Source organism: Eupeodes corollae, chromosome 1 (genome assembly GCF_945859685.1).
Source record: "Eupeodes corollae chromosome 1, idEupCoro1.1, whole genome shotgun sequence".
Taxonomy (NCBI): Eukaryota; Metazoa; Arthropoda; class Insecta; order Diptera; family Syrphidae; genus Eupeodes; species Eupeodes corollae.
In genome coordinates, this window is record NC_079147.1 from 23574146 (window position 1) to 23597031 (window position 22886).

General features: G+C 32.3%; 1 protein-coding gene across 1 annotated transcript in view; it reads right to left on the reverse strand.

The window, feature by feature from the left end:
* LOC129953776 (homeobox protein homothorax) overlaps positions 1-22886 on the reverse strand; it is a 332104-nt gene that overhangs the window by 85548 nt on the left and 223670 nt on the right. Inside the window, exon 9 of the mRNA XM_056067233.1 lies at positions 467-562. Within this exon, the coding sequence (XP_055923208.1) occupies positions 467-562 (96 nt within the window). The remainder of the gene's footprint in view (positions 1-466; positions 563-22886) is intronic.

Below are 22886 nucleotides of genomic sequence, written 5' to 3' on the forward strand. Positions count from 1 at the left end.
GTAAGCCGCATTTTTTCTATCTTATAAGCTATTCTCACAAGAAATCTTAGAGATTTTTTGTCTAGGTCGAACACAATCTAGTTTTGTTTGTTTTTTAGGCTATAATTACCTAGCCTCAGCACAAATTTCAAGGCCTTTCCATCTTTTATTGGTTTCTTGAAGTATCTTATGTCAATGTCGTTTTTTTTAAGTTCACAGGGCAACGTCAGGTAGAATTAACAGATCAATAACAGAAATTTCCCTAATCTCTTAAACCAGTGGAAGGATTTTTCAATAGTTACATTTTTATGGTAAGCATAGAATTAGATTCAAAAGCTTTTAGACGACAAAATGTGTCCAAATTATTTTGGTTAAATTTGAACGACATGTATTTTTCGATTTCTTTCTTTTTTTCAAAACATTCTCACGCTCTTTCACAATCTTTTTAAACACTTTCACATAAAAATAAAAATTTGATTCCACTTACCAGGACTACCAAGGAAGACTGAGGAATATAACCGCCGGGAAGCATCAGCATTTCTAGCCTCTGCAGGCGATGACCATTCTCTTCGACACCATCGACCTGAAACAAAATTAAATAATTAAAATTAAATTTTAATCACATTTGTATATAAAAGAATATCAACGCTTTAATTTTTCTATAAATAATAATATATTGTATTTTCGGTTATGGGTAAATAATTGTACGGTTTATGGTATGTGGAATACATCAGGAGAGTTTAAAATATATGATTGATTGTTAATATTATTTTTTTTAAATGATGTTCGATAAATAGTTCTTTTGTTTCAAATTCAAATGACTTCTTGTTTTCAACATATTTTTTATAGGTATGTCTATAAAAATAAAATAAAAAAAATAAAAGAGCTATAGTATATAGAAACGTTTATGGCAGTTTATCTTAATCTTTTTATTTTGTTCTTTTTGATATCTGAGATACTTCAGCTAAATTCTTGTTTTGTTTTGACATATCGTAGATATAGGTGGTATTCAATAAATTCTCTGCGTTTATATTGTCATTAAAATGATTGATGAGGTGGGCAAAGTTAACTTGTCTGGTATCTATCTTTATACCTTTATATTAATCGGACGAAATTCTTTTTGATTTCTTTTTGTTTTTGGTCTGTTTTTCAAAAAAAAAAAAAAAAACTATGTTAAGATACGAGTATTGCGGCATTGCTGCTACTAATATATAAAATGTTGATCTGATAAAATATCATAGAAAATAAATTTATGGCAGAAATGATGATCGGATGATCAATGATTTTATTATATTTCTTTATTTTTTTGGTTTTTTGTTTTGCTACTTAGTTAGAAAATTATAGAATGGCTTCATTTAGGTTAATGACAGGTATACACATTAGGGGTACTTATGTTAATAAGGTGATGTTGATTGAATTGGATTAAAATGTCGATTAAATTTGACGTTTCTTCAGGGTGAAATTAATTTTATCATTTAAGTATCTATAATAACTTTTTCAACGAAGTATAAGATATATGAAAATATACTAAATAAAACGTTTTAGTAATATAATAAAGATATCTTTTTGCTGAACGATTTATCAGTTAAATTTTTCTAATTTGCTGAATTCATATACATTTAGAATTTCTAAAATTTTAAATTAATTGGTCCGTTACTTTGATGAAGGTTTACTTGCTTCTGTTTATGTTTACAAGCTTTAGATGAACCATTTTAAAGAAAAGAGTATTATGATAGGATTTTTTTAAGAAGAGGTTTCAATTAGATATTGAAAAAGAAAAGTCAAAAAATTGTTATAAAATTATAAAGAGGAAAGTATGTAATTAATCCTGAAACGCCAACTTCAGCCATATGGTCTTTATGGCTACAGCATTTAAGGCAAACACCATTTTTGAAGTTTTCTATTACCAAAAGACTCATTGAAGTCTCTTTGTCCTAAAGAACTTAACGAATTCTATCTTTGATGCCTTAAATTAATTCTGGAGGATTCGTAAAGGCTTTACTATTTAAGTGTGAGGTTTTAAAAAGGAAGTTTTAAGATGTTTAATCACAAAACCTCAGTTGCAAATTGTGACCACTTCTGCAACAATTAAATACGGTAAGGAAATATATTGTTAAAAATGCGAATTATGTGATTCCAAAAATTTTAAACATTTTTGTGTTCGATTCAAATGCGTTGTTTAAGAAAACCTCGAAATGTTTATAGAAATCAGGTAAATATCAAAGTATACAGTACAGCTTAAAACGTGACAGCTGAACAAATAGAGGTTAGGTTAGGTTAAAGTGGCTGTTGGTTTGGAAGTCTAACACACTTAGACCAAAGTATGGTCCATTGTGATAGCACATGAGTCAGTTGATCAGCTTAACTCGTCTAACGAGTTGGAGCTCCGAATGAAGCGTAGGAGGCAAATGATGTCAGAATTTTTTAGATCGCTGGTATCGTTGAAGTAGTAGTCTGCGATGTGGATTCTACGTCCTTGTTATAAGGCAGGTAATGTGCACAGAAGATGAGAGATTGTCTCCTCCTCCTTCTCGTCCATGCAACTCCTACAAAAATCATTTGCAGGGGCTCCAAGTCGAATAGCATGCCCAGTTAGGACACCAATAACGTACTTAATGTGCAATCTACTCAGAGAGATTAATTGTTTTGAGCGCCTGGCGCTAAGATTACGCCAAATTAGTTTGGTCGCTAAACAGGTGGTGGAGATATTCCACCTGAAGCATGAATTTACATGTAGCTAAGGGTATGCCTATGATAGCATTGTGAGCCAGCAAAGTTGTTCCGCTTTTTGCAAGTTCGTCAGCTTTGCAATTTCCTGGATAGTCTCTATGGCCAGGCATCCAGAGAAGGTAATTGTTGAACTGTGTAGCCATCTCCGTAAGAGATGATCGACAATTTAGGGCTGTTAGTGAGTTAGTGTAGACAGATTCTAGGGACTTTAACGCAGCTTGGCTATCCGAGAAGATGCGTATATCATAGCAAAAGTGCACAAGCTTTAGGATTGATTTTATCAGTTTAATTAAAATTAAAATTTTGTATTTAAGGATTAACCATTAACTATAAGTTTTTATTAAAGAATCGCTACGTTTTCGATGTATAAAGAAAGTTAAAAAAATTTTAATTTATAACTGTCGATCAGAAAAGGATGATTTTAGAACTTATTTGTGACGAAATATAATGTATGTTTATCAAATTCCATTTCAGAAAAGCAAGCGCCATCGAATTCTATAAGATGTTGATATTATTTCAAAAAAAAAAATGTATAATTATGTGCAAAAATGATTGTCAAAATTTTTCTAACCCTTAAACTGTTAAATGGTTACAACTTTAGAATTGATTCTTTGACGGAATTCAAATTTAGAAATAGACATTGGCAAGATGAGATTTCCGAAGATACATCTGAGGGGAAAATAGCGAGTTCGAAACCGAGACCAAGACGAGACTCAGTTATACGAGACCGATACCGAGAGGAAACTGAAATTTTTCGTTTATAAAGAGATCGAGACGAGACTAGCAACAGTCGTTATGACAGTTCTGTCATCTATTTAAGCCTTTTGATTATATAATTTGTTGTAAAGCTGCAAGTACAGCAGCGCTTTTACTCCTCCTGGCAGCAACAAGATCCTTCCAACTATCACGATTCACAGCAACTGACCTCAGCTGTGACCACGATTGAATACTTGAGACCGAGCCTTCTTCAAAACTGATGACTTCCAAGTTGTCTTTGGTCTTCCAACGCATCTATTACCCTGAGAATACCATTGGACAGATTGTTCTATCCAACGCCATTTCCGTTGCATGATGTCCAATTTTTTCTATCCGGTCCTATTCCACAGTTCAACGTTAGTAATGGTTTGCGGCCAACGGATTTTAAGAATAGAACGCAGACAACGGTTAACGAAAGCTTGTAGTCTGATAGAGATGATGGTACAGCATTTAAATGTTTCAGAAGCATATAAAAGCACTGATTTGTCTTTGGATTCGAAGAGTTTCAACTTGGTGCGTAGCGATATTGTGCTAGAGTTCCACATTCCACTTTATTCTACTGTTAACATCCAGGTCCGTTCCGCCGTCGAGAGCTATAAAACTTCACAGATAATTAAACTGCTCGACCTCCTCTATGGTCCCCTGCTTTAGAAACACTTCTGTGCTTTGGCCCGTGGTCATTACTTCGGTCTTATTTGTGTTAATCCTTCAGCCAGCAACCTGTCGATTCTATTGTATTGAATAACACATCTGATTTAAGCCTACCGTGTTGTTTGCCATGAGACATATAAGCCTTCTGATAAGTTGGTGAAATGATGTAAAAATCACAAAATAGTATTAATGTTACTATTGAGAAAACTTTCGTATACTTCTTTGGCGTGAAGGTTAGAGCTTAATATGATCCTTGCCTGTATCACCTAAAGTTTGGTATTGCCTCTTACGAGGAATTGACAAATTCTTCAATAAAGGTCATTAAAAATGGTTTCCCAAAAATGAGATGATCGGATAAGTACTGTAGGTCCCTTCCATCTATGACATTAATGACACACAACAAATGGTTAAGAGTCTCTAGGGCCCTGGTTCTCTACAAAACACCTAATTTGTTTGCAATTAAGAAACAAAATGTTCAGTATCAAACTTAAGCAGTACTATTTTCCTTAGTTTGAATCATATTGGAAGCTATTTATGATAAAATGGTAATTAAGACGTCACTTTAAAATTTTAATAAAGAAAATAGTTCATTAAAGTCTTTTAATATTTGTCTACCAAATCTTTCTGCTTCGTTTTAAATTATCAAAATTTTTTCACTTATGGTTTAAAAGGTAAAGCTTGATCTCCTCGAAAACTATGAAATAATGAGTTGAGCTTAAAGTTTTTAATATATCTATAACAATCATACTTTTTAAAAAAACAATAATTTTATAAGATTTTCGAACCTTTTTTTTATTTAAATAAAATGAATATATTTAATTACGATTTTCATGAGATTTTTTTTGCAAAGAAACTGCAAGCTAAAAGTTCTCTCTGAGTCCCCTTTTTGATAATATAACCATCACCCTTGAGGAGTTTGACCCTCCTAAAGCAAAATTTAAAAAACCAGATTTGTATTTTTTATTAACAACCCCAAAAATTGCACTATTTACAATAAAAATAACACCAACAAATAATTAAACTCAAAACTTTCTCTTCTAGAGCTCAGCCTCGTGCTTATGTTCCTCCTCATGAATAGAGCCAAACCCCAAAAACCATCATCAGTTTTTTAAGCTACCACGTGATATCCACTTTCTTTAATGCCCCTAAACGAGTCACCATTGTTGTTGTTGTAGTTATTGTTGTTATAGATATATAAACAAAAATAACACTGCAATTGCCAATTATTATGGCGGCTAACGTATTTTTTTTTTATATTCTGTGTGTCCCTTATTTTGAATTCGCTAAGGGTAAAACGTAAAAGAGTATAGCATAGATGCTTCCTTCCTATAGTTGCTACCTTCCACCATGAGCCACCACCACTTTGGGGGATAAAAGTGAAATAGAGAAATTTAATATTAAATGCTCCATAAAAAAAGTAATAATAATTCATAAAAAATGCAATTTTATATTTTTTTTGTAACTCTTGTTGTTGTTGTTGTTTTTGTTTATTTTGTCCTTTTTTTATAAATTTTGTGTGTGGTGGAGGAATTTTCATGGGAGGGTGTCATCCAGACCCAGAGAGTTCAGTACCTAAAGATACTTTTTCTTTTTAAATAGCAATTTCTGTTAAATTTTATGAAACAGATGAATATTGACTAAGGACACGGGAAAAACACAAACTTTTCGAAGGATAATGGTAGTGTATAGGTGAATATTCTCGTAATGAGGAAGGAAAATATGTTTATTCGGTAATCGAGATCATCACTCAACCATATTCCATTAAAAATTAACAACAAAGTTGGTTTATTTTGAAAGAAAAAAATAAAGAAAATATTCTACACCGTGTCGCGTCGGACCGCATCGCATCAAACCCTCCTCGTCTTGAAGTAAACAAACTGTTTTGCATAGGAAGTTAAAGGTTGGTGGTTGGATGGTTTATAATGAAAAAAGTGTCACCCCTGAGAATGAATAAAGTAGAAAAAAACTGACACCCCACGCCTTGTCTGTATATTTTTTATTTACCCTATTTAACACTATTGGATTACATTTCATTCCTGAAAATGCAGTCTTGCATCATCAACAGACTAGAGTTTTTTTTTTCTTTTGTTAAATAAAGGTGAGTTCCTTATAGAACTCTCCCACACATAAAGTCACCAGAGCAGACATCATCCAGGGATACAAAAATGGAAACAAAAATTACAAAGAGGGTGGCACCTTATACCGCGGATGATGACTTCTCTGTGTGTATAAAGAAATAAAATAAAAATAAAGAAAATTATTATTTCTATTTTGCATGATGACAAAAATTACCACCATCCTATAACTTTTATACCTTACACCCTCTTGGAGGCTACAGAAAACAGGCGAAATGGTCTATAAGAGGGCCTTAGGTCGCATAATAATTTTGTAGGATTCTCAAAGCAGGATTTTATCAAGGGAAAGGATACAAAAGCTTCTATGCTAAAATAGAACAGTAATAGAACAAAACTTCAATTACCTTCAATAAAATATATCTACCACCCTTATTAAAGCTTAAGGTATCGCCTGATTTGTATCCTTGACAGATACGACCCTGACTGACAAAATGACAACGATAACGATGTTTAATGGAAAATAAAAGTGTCGTCCTGTGCTCTTAGCAGTTCGTATTTTTTATTTTTTTGTTTTTACTTACTATTTGGTCTTATGGGCATTCTCTTGGGAACATAGCATTAACGGTTAAATAAAAGAAAACCCCAACCATAAGGAAGTGAAATAAAAATAAATAAATTCAAAAACAAAAAAAATATATACTTTTGCAATTTAGAGAGAGAAATGTAATTTCAACTTTTGTTAAGTTAAGTTTTTCTACACGACGACGCACCAAATGATGATGATGCGAATGAATGAACTAAATGAGAATTTATTGTTTCTTTTTTCTTAATGTTGTTATTTTTTTTATAATTCTATTTATCCTTCGGGATATATCCTTATGAGGTTTTCATCTGTCGTATTATCGTATAAAAGTTTCCTGTTTATGTTTTTATTTTTTTTTTTGTTGGTTGCGGGAGCAACAGATTACAGTTATTTAAGTTATTTTGTTATTCATATTTTTGGTATTATTTTCTTTTTTAATAATGAAAGTTTTAGAAAATACTTAACAACTTTGAGGAGGATCCTTTTGGAGAGGTCATGATTCTTAATTTTACTGAATTTTAACAGCGTTTCAAATAGAAATCCAACATCAAAAAACCAAAATTTACTTAAGCTCCCTAAAAAAGCCATCTAAATTCACAATAACAAACGATTCAGCAAAATGTCAAAGTGACAGTTTGTTATTTATTCACAATAGCTTAAACTTAATTAGGAATTTCCAATAAGAAGTTTCACTTTAATATTTAAAAGAAATGATTATTTTTGAATTTTAATGGATTGGTGTTTATTTCACTACAAAGAGGAAAGGATGTTTGGGAAAACGAAAATTAGTCAAATAGTCCCCAAAGCCTACGGTTGTAGCACGATTTCTGTTTCATGAAGTTTTAACTACAAACTCGAAAATTTTCTTTTTTAAATTTCCTTCACTTAACAAATTTCATTTAAGGGGTTTTGAATCGATTGTGGAGCATTAACGTAGACCTAAAATGGTTCGTAATGGTCTAAAGGTGTTAAGTCACAAAATCTCGGGGAAATTATTTTCACCTCTTTGAGATATAACACGGTCATGAAACTTTTTTGTTTTCTTTACTGTTGCAAACTGTGACTGTTAAATATTCACAATTTTTTGAGTGAATACATTGCTATATTTTTATTAATATCATGATTTTTATTACTTGTCAAATCTTTGACGTTAGCAAAAAATGTAGTCACAAAGTTTAATATAAGAACAAATATGAATGTTCCTGTATTATTGCCTAAAGACTAAATTAATATGACTTTCAGGAGTTGTTCTAGACTCAAGTTGTTAGTATTTAACGAAAGAGACGAGCGAGACTAATTTCGACACATAAGATATTTTTATCTGAGCCCAAGGAAATGTCAAAAGATGACAGATTCAGGAGTGAAAACGTAATATTTGACAATTTACTAAATATCAGAAATTTTAATCTTTTTTCAACCACCCAAATAATTAAATTCTATTGTCTCAAGAAACTTTGCATCTTAACACGGGTTATAACAGTGACAGATCTACAATGACAGAAACTGTGGATTCAAAGAATAAATGTTGCTTTTTAAACTGTAGTAAAATGTTGACTGTAGTACAGTTATTAAGTTAAATCTTGACAGTAGTAGTAGTGGCGTGATACTTAGTGTTTAGGACTTTTGATCTTAGGTTTAATCCCTGCATGTGCATTTTTAGGTTTTTTTTACGGGTACTGCCTCTTGCGATAAATTTGCCAATCCACCAAGAAAAGTGCTCTCTAAAATTTGTCTTTCGGATTCGGCATAAAAACTGTAGGTCCCTTTTATCCCTGAATTGACTATCACATAGGAATGGTGTCTATAGACTAAAATTTCAATTGTATTAAAACATTAAAAACGGTGCATCTAAAGACGTCTAAGAACAGTGACAGTTTAACAAAAAAGAAAAACAGCAAACCTTTATCTGTGGAAAGGATCTTTAGATTCAAAATTACGGGAACTGAAAATCCATTTAGTAAATAAAACTTAACTAAAATGTTAAAAAAGTAAGAAGTTAAAAACGTTCAAAATAACCGAATTCTTATTTAATAAAATAGCTTTAACAAATGCTTCATTTGTTATAATTTATCGCAATTACCTGTCGGTTGAAAGTTTTGAAAGGCTCTTGTGTAAATATGTACATAAAGCTTCTATAGAAAACGTTACTTCTTTAGATTTAAACAAAAGAAAGAGTCTTAGTCTTAGTTCGGAAGAATAATGTTGTTAAATGTATTCCTACATTCTGATACCCTTAAAGACTATATTAGCCCCATTCTTAATAAACCTACCTATCTTAAAAGTTACTTAGAAAATGTAGGAACTGATTAGGATACTAGAATCTATTGGCCTTACGGCTTATTTACACAATTGAAGCTCTACAAGTGATTAACTTTTTTAATACTTACTCGTACTGTTTTATGTATTCTCTCAACAAATTAAATTAAGGGCTTAAAGCCTCATGCAGTCTTTTGGTTTTTAATACCACTTAAGTATTTCTTCTACTTAAAAATTAAATTTCTTTTGGAAACTGCTTAACCGACGGCAAAAAACAAATATCTGAGAATTAACTCTATGTGAATTTTAATATCTTCTAACTTATTTATCATTGTTCTACCGACACATTTGACTTCAGTTAACTCATCCAGAGCTTCACTCCAATAAATCAAGTCTATTTTTACTCAAAAACACTTAATCTTAACTTTAGATACCGATGTGCCTAATTCAACCTACCCAAACCATTTCTCAATGCAACACCTTTTCATCTTTTTTTTTTATTTTTGAGAAACACAAAGTCTTCAACCCAATAAATATATCATTTTCTTTATATTTCCAAAAAATATTATGTCAAATATCATAGCAACGTATTAATCTATCTCTAGATACCGCCATAGTATCTAAGCTACGTCCTATGGCAAGGTTTATATTTTTCTCTAATAAAATCTGTCTACTCCGCCCTCAAAAAATAAAAATATCAATGAGACAACAACAACATGAAAATATAATAATAAAATCATAACAAAGATGAATAACGCCGCCACCGTCGCCGTTTATTTATTTTTCTTTTTATTATTTTTTTACGATTTAAAGATTGAAGAAGGTGTTGTCGTTGTTTCAAAGTGAATATAAAAATATAATAAATTCTATCAAAAAGTAAAATTCTCACATAAATCTTCATAACGTCTAGTGCTGCCAATATGTCTACAAGTGACTGATACGAGAACTAAATCACTAAAATTTGTTCCCCTCTTTTTGTATTAATGTGTTGATGTTGCGATGTTGATTCTATACACACCACAGCCTGGGGTTATTCTTTTTCTTATAAAACACACACAACACACACTCTCAAACACATTGCCAGAGATATAAATGGTACCCCATGCCCATACACTTACTTGAGATAGCTTCCCCTAAAGAGTCTTTTCTCAACTTGAAGGCTTGAAGCAAAAGCTGACGTCTGAAGAGCTGAATACTACGACACTATATTACTTGAATGTGTGTGTGGTTTTGTATCTTTTTGCGTGATTCTCTCTCTCTAAGCAGAAATATACTTTTTCTTGTTGTTTTGCAAAATGTATGAAATGAAAAGACGAATGAAAATTGCTTTAGAGGTTGAAGTCGTTTTGTTTTTTTTTTTTTTGAAAAGAAATAGAAAAGAAAATTGCATTTTTCTTCATCATTTTCATGCCAAGCAAAACTATTTCTCTCCACGCGAATGAAATAAAATAAAAATAAGAAGAAAAGTAGAAAAAAAAGTATCTCTAATAATGGAATTGCACTTTGTGGCCAAACAGCATTCTGTCTTTTTCTTTCTTTCTTCTCGTTTTGCTCTAAAATTTCATCGCACTTTAAAATTTTTCCTTCGTTGAGCTTCGAGCGCAATAAAAGAAAAACTTAAAAAACTAAAGAAAATTGGAAATGGATAGATACGGTTATACGAGACGACCGCGACGAGACGAAAAATGAGGTAGGTACCTAATACCTTTGTATACCTACCTACCTCCCAACTTATATGGCATAGGTATAAAGTGTAGTGTGTGAAATGATGAAGCAAAAATAATAAAAAATAAAAATTAATTCAAAAGAGAAATAAATAAATAAATGAAAATGAGATAACATACAACAACCGTTCCATCAGACATAGGTGGGCATAGCAAAGCATAGATACGTAGCCTAGCCACCACCTCATAGATACGCGAATTAAAAGTAAAAAAAACAACAGAGAAAAACTTGTGCGAAGCAGTACAAAGTGCAGATAGATAGGTTTGTATAGGAATGGGTGGGGAGGAGTTGTATCTACCTACCTACCTACCTTCCTATCTGTTTTCATGTTTAGTTTTTTTCTTTTTCTTCTTCTTTTTATTTTGTTTTATTATTTTTATATAGGTATAGAGAGAAGTATTAACAAGAGAGGTGGGCTTAATTTAAGACCCAACCTGCCATTTTGATATTTTGTAATGAGTGTTGTTGCGGAATGAATGGCACAAAATGAAGGGGGATATACAGTTAGGCAGGCAAGCACACACCATATACAGTACAATACACCAATATGAATATAGATACTTATACTATTCCAACCAACCTAACTAACCTAGGTATACATCCATAGGTATAGATACTTAGATAGGTATAGAAGATTGAATTGCATGAAGTAAAAATATTCACAAATAGATGGCGGGAGGTTAATTGGTGTAGTTTTTGGTGTTTAAACAGACTAAATCGTGTATTTTAGAGCGCGAGAAAATTGTTTTTTTTTCATCTATGGAAAATATCTTTTGTTTGTTTTTAAATTCCTCACTAGATAGGTTAGAATTTTATCTTGAAAGAATGTATGGAGATTTTTCTTTTAAGTTAAAATAAGAAAATAAAGGAGGACTTAAAAAATTGTATGAAGACGACTTTAGCTTGGTAACACAATAGGATAATATTTTTCTGTCAAGTAGACGATTTGACGCTTTTGAATGTATAATAAGATACTTTTTCAAGATATGTCAAATATTAAAATTCTATTATACACTATATCTACATCTAAAGCATGGAGTTTGACAAATTTTTAAGCTCTATGAGTTCAAAACTGTATGGTTTCTAAATAATATATGATCCTGAACTGGGCGCCAGTTAAGTCGGTTAAGTGTTGTTTTGCTCTTTTAGTGTCATTGAGCCTACAATCTGTAAGGGGATAGATTTGAAAGGTAGGAATGCAAAACAAAACGCCGGAATTCAATATAACACATTTGTTTTTTTAATTGTAGGCTTCGAATATTTACTTAAGAAAACTAAAGTTAATTTAACACTGTGACTGCTGACGGCAATCGTATTTTTTCTGTGCGTCGGTGGACGTCGGCGCATCGTCGACAACATGTTACTGACCACTTCCATTGCCTCCACACACCGGAAAAACGCAATATACTATGATTCTGACGTCGACTACGCGACAATAATTTTTTATAGCCAAAAAACAAAATGTTATTAGAATTAAGCACTGATATAAGTAAAGCAGAGTAAAAGGAACCTTATTGACAAAAAAAAATGTCACCATAGAGAATTCGGTCAAAGTGTTAGAAGACTACAATTCTTTGACCTCAGGCAAAAAGGACTTAAGACAGAAATTGGTGGTCACACATTTTGAATAAACTCCAGATATTAATATCAAAACAAACTTTTGCCAAATTTTTGCCGAAATAATACGATATCTAGATCCAGACTCAAGTTTTTAGTATTAAACTCAAGGTTTAGAATAAATATTACTACACTAAGTCAAAAAACCTAAGATGCAATTTTTTAACTTTAAGACCTTTTTACCTAACTTTAAAGAATTATCACATACCAAAAAGCAGTTAATAAGCATGAAATTCCACGGTTTTTTAAATACACACAGTTCTGAATTGGGCGCCACTTAAGCTTAAAGTTTCTTATCTTCGTTTTTCAAACAGGTGACTTTGCTTTTGGTACCGACATTGATCTCGTTACCTCTGAATAAAAAATGAATATATTACGAAAGTGAAAAAAGTAGCTAACGGATAGTTTTAGGGTATCGAAAAAATACCGTTACAAAGAATATAAAATATATAACTTTATTTTTGGTTGTTAAATCTCTTAATACAGTGGACGTCCAGTATAACGAATGATATAATGTTCGAGGTCATTCTCTATATCGAGAGCGTTCGTTATATCGATCGACTTTTCCATTCAAAAAAATTTAAGTAAGTGGTTTATTTATTAATTTTATTAATAATTTTGGCACACGGAATTTTATTGTAATTTCCTTAAGTGAAACGCCTTTGTTGCACTCATCAATAATTTTGACTTTGTCTTTTAATGAAAGCCGAGTACGTTGAGATTTTGTATTCATTTTAATATTTTGTACATAATACTAAATCTACAAAATTATTACGGAGCGTTTCAACCAGACGAGACTTTAAACAACAAAAACATTATTAAACTGCTAACATTATCTTGAGGTCGTGTCATTGAATATGTGTGTGTTAGACCGTACATAAAATTCAAAACTGCATAGCGATAGACAAACCAAAAAATAAGAATTCTAACAAAAATGTTTTAGTAGGCGATGTGAAGACTTAACGAAAAACAGAAAGCTTGTTATAGTTTTGAACCTTTCGCGCCACACACATACATATGTACGAGAATAAACTTATGTGTTGACATAAAAATATATGCACAGATCACAATGGCAAGAAAAAAAATCATTTTAAGGCAATATATATTACGCGTTCGTTATATCGGATAGTAAATTTTTATCATCGTTCGTTATTTAGAGATGTTAATGTAAATTTCAAAAGCGTTCGTTATATCGCAAATTCGCTATATCGGGCATTCGTTATATTGGACGTCCACTGTACTATGAAAATGGACAAATTCTTAGTTCAAATTTAGTCTTATTTGAAATAAAATTTACTTAAGAAAACAATCATCATTGTTGGAAGTTCCATGTTCTATATTTCTTTTTCCAAAATATATGTGATATCTTAAACAAAACAATCGCTCTCTAATTGATATAAATATACAATATTTGTATTGCTAATAAACATTTTAACAACAAAAGGAACAAAATTGAATGATTTTTCAATTTATAAGGTCCTGAGTTGGGCGCCATTTAAGCTTAAAATGTTTTTTTTTTCTTTATTCGTACAGATAACTTTGTTTTGGTAATATATAATATATGATTCATAATTAAGTACAATCCACTGTGAAATAATCAACTGTAAGACAGGTTTAAAGGGCATCCAAAACTTTCGGTGAGACTAAAAATACAACATCAATTCCTTAATTTTTTTATTTATAATTCGTGTTGTACTAAAATAAAATTTCAAATAATCAGTCTGAGTTCAGCCTTATATGAAACTAATATTACTCAAAAATTAAACAAACAATTTCTAAAAGTTCTCTGTTCTATGTCCCCTTCTCCAAAACAAATCTGATCCCCTAAACAGATACAGTCACTATCTAAATTTTCGACATAGTTCCCGGAATTATATATTAAATACTAGTATTACGTTTAAACATTTCCAATCACTACAAGTACAAAATTTTAGTGATTTTTCACATCTACACGGTCCTGAGTTGGGCGCCATTTAAGCTTAAATTGATTTTTCTTAATTTTTTCATACAGATTACTTTGTTCTGGTAGAGACAGTATATCACTGAATATGTGATTCATAAATAAGTAGAATCAGCTGTGAAATAATCCACTATGGGACAGGTTTAAAGGGCATCCAAGACTGAGACCGTGAGAATTAAAAATAAAACATACATTCATTTATTTATTTATTTATAATTCGTTTTGTACTAAAGTAAAGTAAAATGTCAAATACTCAGTCTGAATTCAGCCTGTAGTGATTTTTCAATTTTATACTGTCCTGAGTTGGGCGCCATTTAAGCTTAAAATGATTTTTCTCAATTTTTTCATACAGATTATTTTGTTCTGGTAGAGACATTATATCGCTGAATATGTGATTCATAAATAAGTAAAATACATTGTGAAATAAATCACTATGGAACAGGTTTAAAGGGCATCCAAGACTGAGACCGTGAGAATTAAAAATACAACATACATTCTTTTATTTATAATTTGTGTTGTACTAATGTAAAGTAAAGTGTCAAATACTCAGTCTGAATTCAGCCTAGTATGAAATAAATATTGTTTAAAAAACAAAGAAACAATTATCAAAGGTTTCTGCTCTATGGTCAGATGCAGTCACTATCTGAAGTGATTGACATAGTTCCTAAAATTAAATATAAAATATTAGCATCGCATTTAAACATTGCCAATCAGTATAACTACAAAATTGTAGTTATTTTTCAAATTTACACGGTCCTGAGTTGGGCGCCATTTAAGCTTAAAATGTTTTTACTTCATTTTTAAAAAGGATTATTTTGTTCCGGTAGCGAAATTATATTGCTGAATCTGTAATTCATATATGAGTACAATCCAGAGGTTTAAAATTCATCCAAAACTTTCGTGAGAATGAACACACACAACATAAATTCTTAGGTTGATAATTTTTCGTGTTGCACTAAAGTACAGTTGAGTGTCAAATACTCAATCTAAATTCACTTTTTTTTTTAATTATTGAAGTTCTCAGTTCTATATTCCCTCCCTCAATACAAATCTGATGCCTTAAACAAATACAATCACTCTCTCTGCAGCCGGTTGCATAAAGTAGATACGTACTAGAATTATATATAGAAAGAATATTTTTATCGCCTCGGTGGAGGGTGATAAATCATTTCAAATGTCACTTTTCCGAAACAATTTTATCTATAGTTGATTTTTTTTTTCATTTATATTGTCGCGCCGTTCGACGACACGACGGTCGATTTTGTTGTCATTTCTCTGGCACAGATAGATACTTTCAGATATAGAGTGATATTATTTTTTAAATACACTCAGAACTAAGGCCACTTCATATTGGACATAGGCACCTCCCCTTCTTAATTTGTATACCTATACCTGGGATATATATTTTCTACTGTCTCTTATTTTAGATTTAGTTTCTAAGATCTAAAAAATGCATTACTTCAGTAATATTCTCGAGACCTAGTTTTCTGTGTTTGATGGTTGGTGTAGGCACAATATGCAATACATGAAACTTAAACTCATAAAGAATATAAACTAAATTTATTGCCTAGAAAGCATCGCATCTATCAACTTATGCATATAAATAAAAAGAGTCTGCTTAAGTAGCTGTTGTCTGTTCTCCTTGTCGTCGCCAGCGCCAACGTAGCTCTTATCAAACACATTGAATCTGATGGACTTCAGATGTCATATTAGAATCAGATTTTGTTCATTTTTGCAATGGTTTATACTTAGCGCCATTTGGCATTCAAATGTGTGATATGTTTATTCTAAATTACGGAAGAATTTACTCTTTAATTTGTGATAAAGTATAACATTGTGTAGGTTTGATAGTAAGGAAGGTATTTGAAGGCTTATTATGGGTAATTGTATAACAGGTGTCTTTTGGAAAATTCGTCGAAACTTTTGATATTTTTGAAATCCTAAAATCAATCATTCGAACTTAATAACTCATGAATCGGGGACATTCAAAAAATGTGAATATTCTCAATTTAAGTCCTTTCATACAAACTCATCTTCTAGAAGTCAAAACTTTTTCACAAATGAATTCCATGACCTGACTATTAAAGAAATTCCATTCCCAATTTCATCATACAGCAGAGTTTTTTCCATTAAAATCCCCATGGCACCTATCTTATATCCTCCAATTTAAAAATGTCTATATGTTGGTACACTTTGTATGTAGGTAGGTATAAATCTTTTCTACTTTTCAACATCAACGCTTTTTACACAACATCAAGTAAAAAAATTTAAAAAAAAATGTTACAAAATCCACAAACAAGAGTGTGCTGTTACTGCTACTGCTGCTGCAAGCTTTTCTGATAAATGCATCTAGATACACCTTTAAATTGGAAAACCAACCCCTAAACAACCCCTCTATGATGGTTGTGTATAGTATTAAAAAAGTACGTGAATATACACACCTTATACCCAGAACAACCAACAATAACGTAACTCGTCTGCGTTGTCATGACATCGTTAGCGCCCGCTGTTAGCCTGACGTATGTGCAAGTTTAAGTTCGTGTTTGAAAATAAAACATGATACCCTTTCTCGCTGTGATGGCTATACATACTTCTTACTATATATCCTTATACAATACAACAACAACTTCCAACCTTTATCCCAATGTATAGTATATCCTCTTTGTTGGCTCAGCTAAAAGCAACAATTCCGCTGCATTTGCACCAAAAACTTAAGAGGAAGTGCAATGACAACGAAAAAAAAGGATATACCTATATAAAAGGGAGGCGAAATAAAAGTTGAAATGAAAAACCCCCCTTCATCCCCATCTGCCCCGAGCTTGCTAGGGTTTTTTTTTTGTTTGTATATTACATTAGGGTTTTCGCCATTATTCCATAACCCCGAAAAGCTTTTCCATTTCATTTTTAAACCAATCCCATTTTTGTTCCGTGTTGTTACTTTTGCTATATAGCAGTGTATGGAGCATGAGGATGCACTGCACAGTGCACAACCAACAACAACAACAAGACAAAAAAGTAAAAAAACTAAAACATTGCAAAAATCCATGACAGTGCAGACGAACTTGGAAAGGGAAATAGTATTTTTTCATTTTTTTGTTCGTATAAACCACCCTTCTGATGATGCAGCCGCATATGTGCAATCCCTTTTATGTAGGGCTTCCCTTAGTTTAAATTTTACTATGAAATGAATGTGAAGAAAATTGGTGAAATGCTTCTGGCGAAATTCGCATTTCTGCATCATTCCGACGGACATATAGCGGTAGGGAGACTTATATTGAAAGATCTATGGGTTTAAAATTTATATTTTTGAAAAACGTGTGCGATGGGTGTTAAAAGGGCAAGTTATATGAATTGGAAATATAAAAAGAAAAAACAGAATAACTAATTTTTAATGGATAGCAAAAAGAACAATAAGGGCTGAATATAGAATACATCAAATTAGTTTCTTATCGTTCATTTAAATGATGAAAAAGTGAAGAATTCTATGGTTTCTTGAATATTTACAATCCTCAGTTGGGCGCCATTTAAACAAAAAGTGATTTTTCTCTTGTTTTTATTGTTAGAATTAGTCAGAATTCATTAAATTGCACCAAATAAGGTTAAATTATTCAACTTGAGTAGTCTCTGATGTTAAGAAATAACCCTTGAAGTTGACAGATTCATTGTCAAAATAGGAATTGAATTTAATAGAACATAAAATAATTATCCATCTCCTATATGCTAAGAACCAACTCTAAGAACTCATATTCTTTATTACTTGATTGGTAAGTTTAAAATATCTTAAGTCCTGAGTTGGGCGCCAGTTAAGGTCGAATTATATTTAACCTTCATGTAGCCAATTCTTACGACCACAGCTGTACTCTTAATTTATTTTTAAATTTAAATTAAGGTGAAATTTTCTGATCAATGTGATATGATTAAAGTATTTTCCTTTGTTGTTTTTTTGAATAAAATAAATAAAATAGATATGGTGGAAAAATATTGATATCCATTTTACATTATTATTTTCTGGTGTGATTTTGGTTTATGATAACTTAATAAGGGAATAAATATGAGTTTCTTTTTTTTAAATTCAACAAAAATGTAATGACAATAATTTAAAATGTTGAACAGTTGAAATAAATCGTATATACGTGCGATGTTTTCTATGTTTTTTCTTGTAAGAAAATAAGATGTGAGAAATCATTAGAACCTTTTACAGTTTTATCATGTGAAATTTCGAAATTTAAGATTAATTGTGACAATTTCAATTTATCATTGCAAATCTTCTATGTTTTTTTGTGGTCTATCAAAGTTTCAGACCCGTTTGCGAATTAGAATCTCACTTAATCAAGATGGACTTGTTTTGATATTTTGTGGTTAAATATTGTCTATGTTTTAGATTTATGTGTAAAAACAGTTGAATTAAATTTTATAAAACCAGATATAATCAAACTGGTTTTAAATTGATATGATGATGTACTATTTTAAGTAAAAAAACATAGAATTCAACCTAATTTATAAAGTTTAAATTTATTCAAACTGTGTGGTTAATAAAAACTAAACTCAGACAACCTGTTTTCTCTTCTTTTGTCTTTTATACAAATATGGAACCCACTTTAATTTTGAGCTCATTTGTCATTAAAATTATTCGAAAACAAATTTTCGTGGTCGCACAAGACCGCACACACCGTGAATCTTGATCAAATTTGTCAAACGAAAAAAACAACAATATTCATCATCAATAAATTATTTTATTTATTCATTTATGTATACCACAAAAATGAAACCAAAAACCGTTCGAATTCACAAACAATTCCCATAACTCTCCACTCACTTATACTAATAAGTGATAACTTCATATGGGTACCTACACATGAACATAGGTTGGTCAGAAGTATAAGTGGGTATGAAAAAGGACATTGTCCAATTTTGCATGTAAATTAGCTTAAGTATATGAATATAAGGCATCATATAAAGACTGAGTTCAAGTAACTTCTTCATCAAAATTGGAAAAGAGCTTTATACATTTTTTTAACTTCTTAAGCCTCAAAACAAATTTCGACAACACAAAAGAAAATTTCTTAAAATTTAACTTTAAGAAGGTGTATAAAGTCATACTTAAGCTAATACTTGACTTGTGGTGTTCCGGTGGTGCGACACCGCGTCACATTACCAGCAAACTCACTTATAAGTCCTTCGGGATGCTTAAGTTTATTGTCGACATCAAAAGTGATCAGTAATCCGCCACCACCTACGCTCCACCGAGTTCTTTACTCGGCTGTCATTTGCTTATATGTTTATATTAGTCACAGAAGAGAGTGAATTAAAAGCCTAAGCTCTGACTCTTCGTCTGGCTTTGGATGGAACGATCGCGGACATGGACATTATTGGGACGAGACATCTTACAAACCTACAAATATGGTGGACAAACAGCACAACAAAAAATAAAGAGTCACAAACGCAATAACACCGAAAACGTTCAAAATCGCGTATAATATATGTACATAGGTGTGTGGGAACAGGATACGGATACACTGCTGCGTTAGCGTTTCTTTGGCCTTATAGCATATACGCACATTGACCATAATGTAATACTGACCGATGATGGGTCTCTCTGCATCACATTTGCGATATGGTGTCATTCTGTACAGAAGATCCATTATCTTACAGTGGATCCATTGTGGGATTTAGTTTGGATTAAAAATGATTTAAAAATAAATCTAATTAAACTTGAAATTTTGTTCCCTAATTTTTGCTTTTTTTCGCAAAATACTTTTGATTGTGAATTGTTTGTTAAATAATGTTAAGGCCCGCTCTGACAATTCATTCCTCATACTTTGACTTGCAGAAATGTAAACAGTTTACCCTTAAGCTCAATCTTGGATGTTTTCTCAATTAAAGAGACTTCTTTTTTAGGTGCACATGAAAAATGTGAAATAAAAGTTCGATTTAAATTTTTTTACTTACCGCATTTCCTCCTTCAAACAATCAGTTTTAATACTTCGACTTGCAGAAATGCATACAGTTTACCTTCGAGCTTAATTTTGAACGTATTGAGATTCCTACTTAAGCTGCACAAGAAGAATGTTTGATAAAATATCGATAGAAATTTTCTAACTAATCGCATTCTCCTCTTCAAACAATCAGTCTTAATACTTCGACTTGCAGAAATCCATACCGTTTACCTTCAAACTCAATTTTCAACGCATTGAGGTTCCTACTTAAGCTGCACATGAAGAATGCGGGATGAAATTTCGATTACAAATTCTCTAACTAACCGCATTTCCCCCTTCAAACCAGTGTTAATGCTTCGACTTGCAGAAGTGCATACAGTTTACTTTTAAGCTCAATTTTGAAAGTATTGAGATTCCTACTTAAGCTGCACATGGAGAATGGGGATTAAAATTGTCTAACTAACCGCCTTTCCTCCTTCAAACAATCAGTCTTAATACTTCGACAGCTTGCCTTCGAGCGCAATTTTGTACGTATTGAGATTCCTACTTAAGTTGCACATCAAGAATGTGGAATATAATTTCGATTAAATATTGTCTCTCCATGTAAATTCACGTAATCCACTGTTTTTTTTCGATGGACTTTTCTTTGTTTAGCTTCTTCTGACTGCGGTGTTCTTTTTTTTGTTGTTGAAATATCAGAATTGTCACTTTACCATACACCAGACAGACTCTTGGCCCCATTCGTATGTGTGATGGAGGAGACTGTGATGGTTTTCTTTAAGTTGAGATTGGGAGGAAAAAAAAACAAAATTTTTGCATTTTATTCGATGTTCCAGTGTTGTTGATGTGTCCAAGAGATTGCCGATCAACATGTTGCCAAAGGAAGGTTTCAATTCCAGTTTCAGTTACACTGCTGTTTTGCACAAGACCCAAGGCACAACAAAACAGAGAAGAGACCCAACTACGCTGTCCTGCAGCCCGCAAGCCTGCCACGTTCAATGATCTCTGCAATACGATATGTCACCACATGTGACACATTGTCTTTTGTGGCAAGGTGTGGAGCTTGCTTGAAGAATAAAAAAAAAGTCCGCTGCGGGTCTTTCAATCAAGATTACCCGTGCCACACCACCCTTTCTCTCAATCCCTTCCTCACTCTTCTTTATTTGAGAGTGTTTATCGTTTGTCTAACTGATGATATGAAGAACGACGAAACGAAAAGAGGTCACTATAGATGTCAGGTTTTTTTTTTGATTAATTTGCCCGAATTACAACGCTAACGAACATTATTTTATTTTTTGACAACATAAGGACCACCGTTCGTTGCTGCTTACTCAATTAGCACGTGTCATTGTAAGGTCAGATATCATAAGGCTATAGTGAGAGGAGGAGAGGGGGAGGGGGATTTCCTCTCTGAACCTCGGTTCGTTTCGATTTCTATTGTTATATCGGAATACAGGGTGTTATGGAAATCGTAAATATTGCATTATACCACCGTACTTTTCTATAAACGGGGCATTATTTGCGACGCATTCAACTGTGCACCTCCACCTTCGCAGTTGTAGTCGTCGTCGGTCGTCGTCGCCACCACCACCGACGCTACTGCCACTTCTAACCATTGTGTGTGAACGCGCCAGGCTATAGCACTATTGTCCATATCAGGTTCGGGTACATTCGGTTTGGATAATACCGTCCGTGCGTCGCCTCACTTTCACCGTCCGCAATATTCAACGTTGTCATTGTCGGCGGATATTTGAATTTGTTTGCCGTTTTGTTGGGCGCGTACGTTATGGCGAAATCAATGATGCGGGAATCGCCACCATATAACCGATGCCTACATACCTACATTTTTATATCAACATATACTCTCGAAAACGGTTTCGAATTCGGATTCGGTGAGTGGTTTGTTATGGAAAGTCAGTCAGCAAAAATGGAGACGTCCAAAATGCACCACTGCTGCTGCTGATGATGGTTTATACCATAAACGACGCGCAACATACAGGGTATACCCACATACATATATATGAGCTCAATAAATAAATGACATGACGGTTGAGTGAGCGAGGGCAGCCAATTTAAAATCACACTTTATTTGTTTTGCATTGTTATGTTGGTATAATGTTTTATTTGTTTTTTTTTTTTAGATATTTTTTTCAAGTGAAAATTGGGCTTTTTTTTATTAGTTTTTGATTGGTGAAATGGACGGCTTAGTTTGGGTGGGAGACGGAGGGTGTTTATGGACAATCAGGTGTCTCTAACTATCACTGGCTTTTGTTTTGTCTGGAGTTTCGCTAAGGTGATTTTGAATGGATATTAGGTGCGATATTTTTATAGTAGATTTAGACAATAAAATAAAATCCTAAATATTGGGTTAGAAAGCTTTATTAGAGTGATAAATAGAATAGAAGTGTTTTTTTTTTTGGGGAACAATAAAACTACATCAAAAGTGTCAACAAATTAGAACGATGACAAAGAATGTAGTCAGCTTTTAAGTTCCACAATTATTGACGGAACTGGATAAAAGACCTTCATTCAATTGATTTGAAGTTAACATTTTCTATATTTTTTGAAGGTTCAAAATAATAAAAGAAGAAACCAAACTATGCTCCACATATTATTAA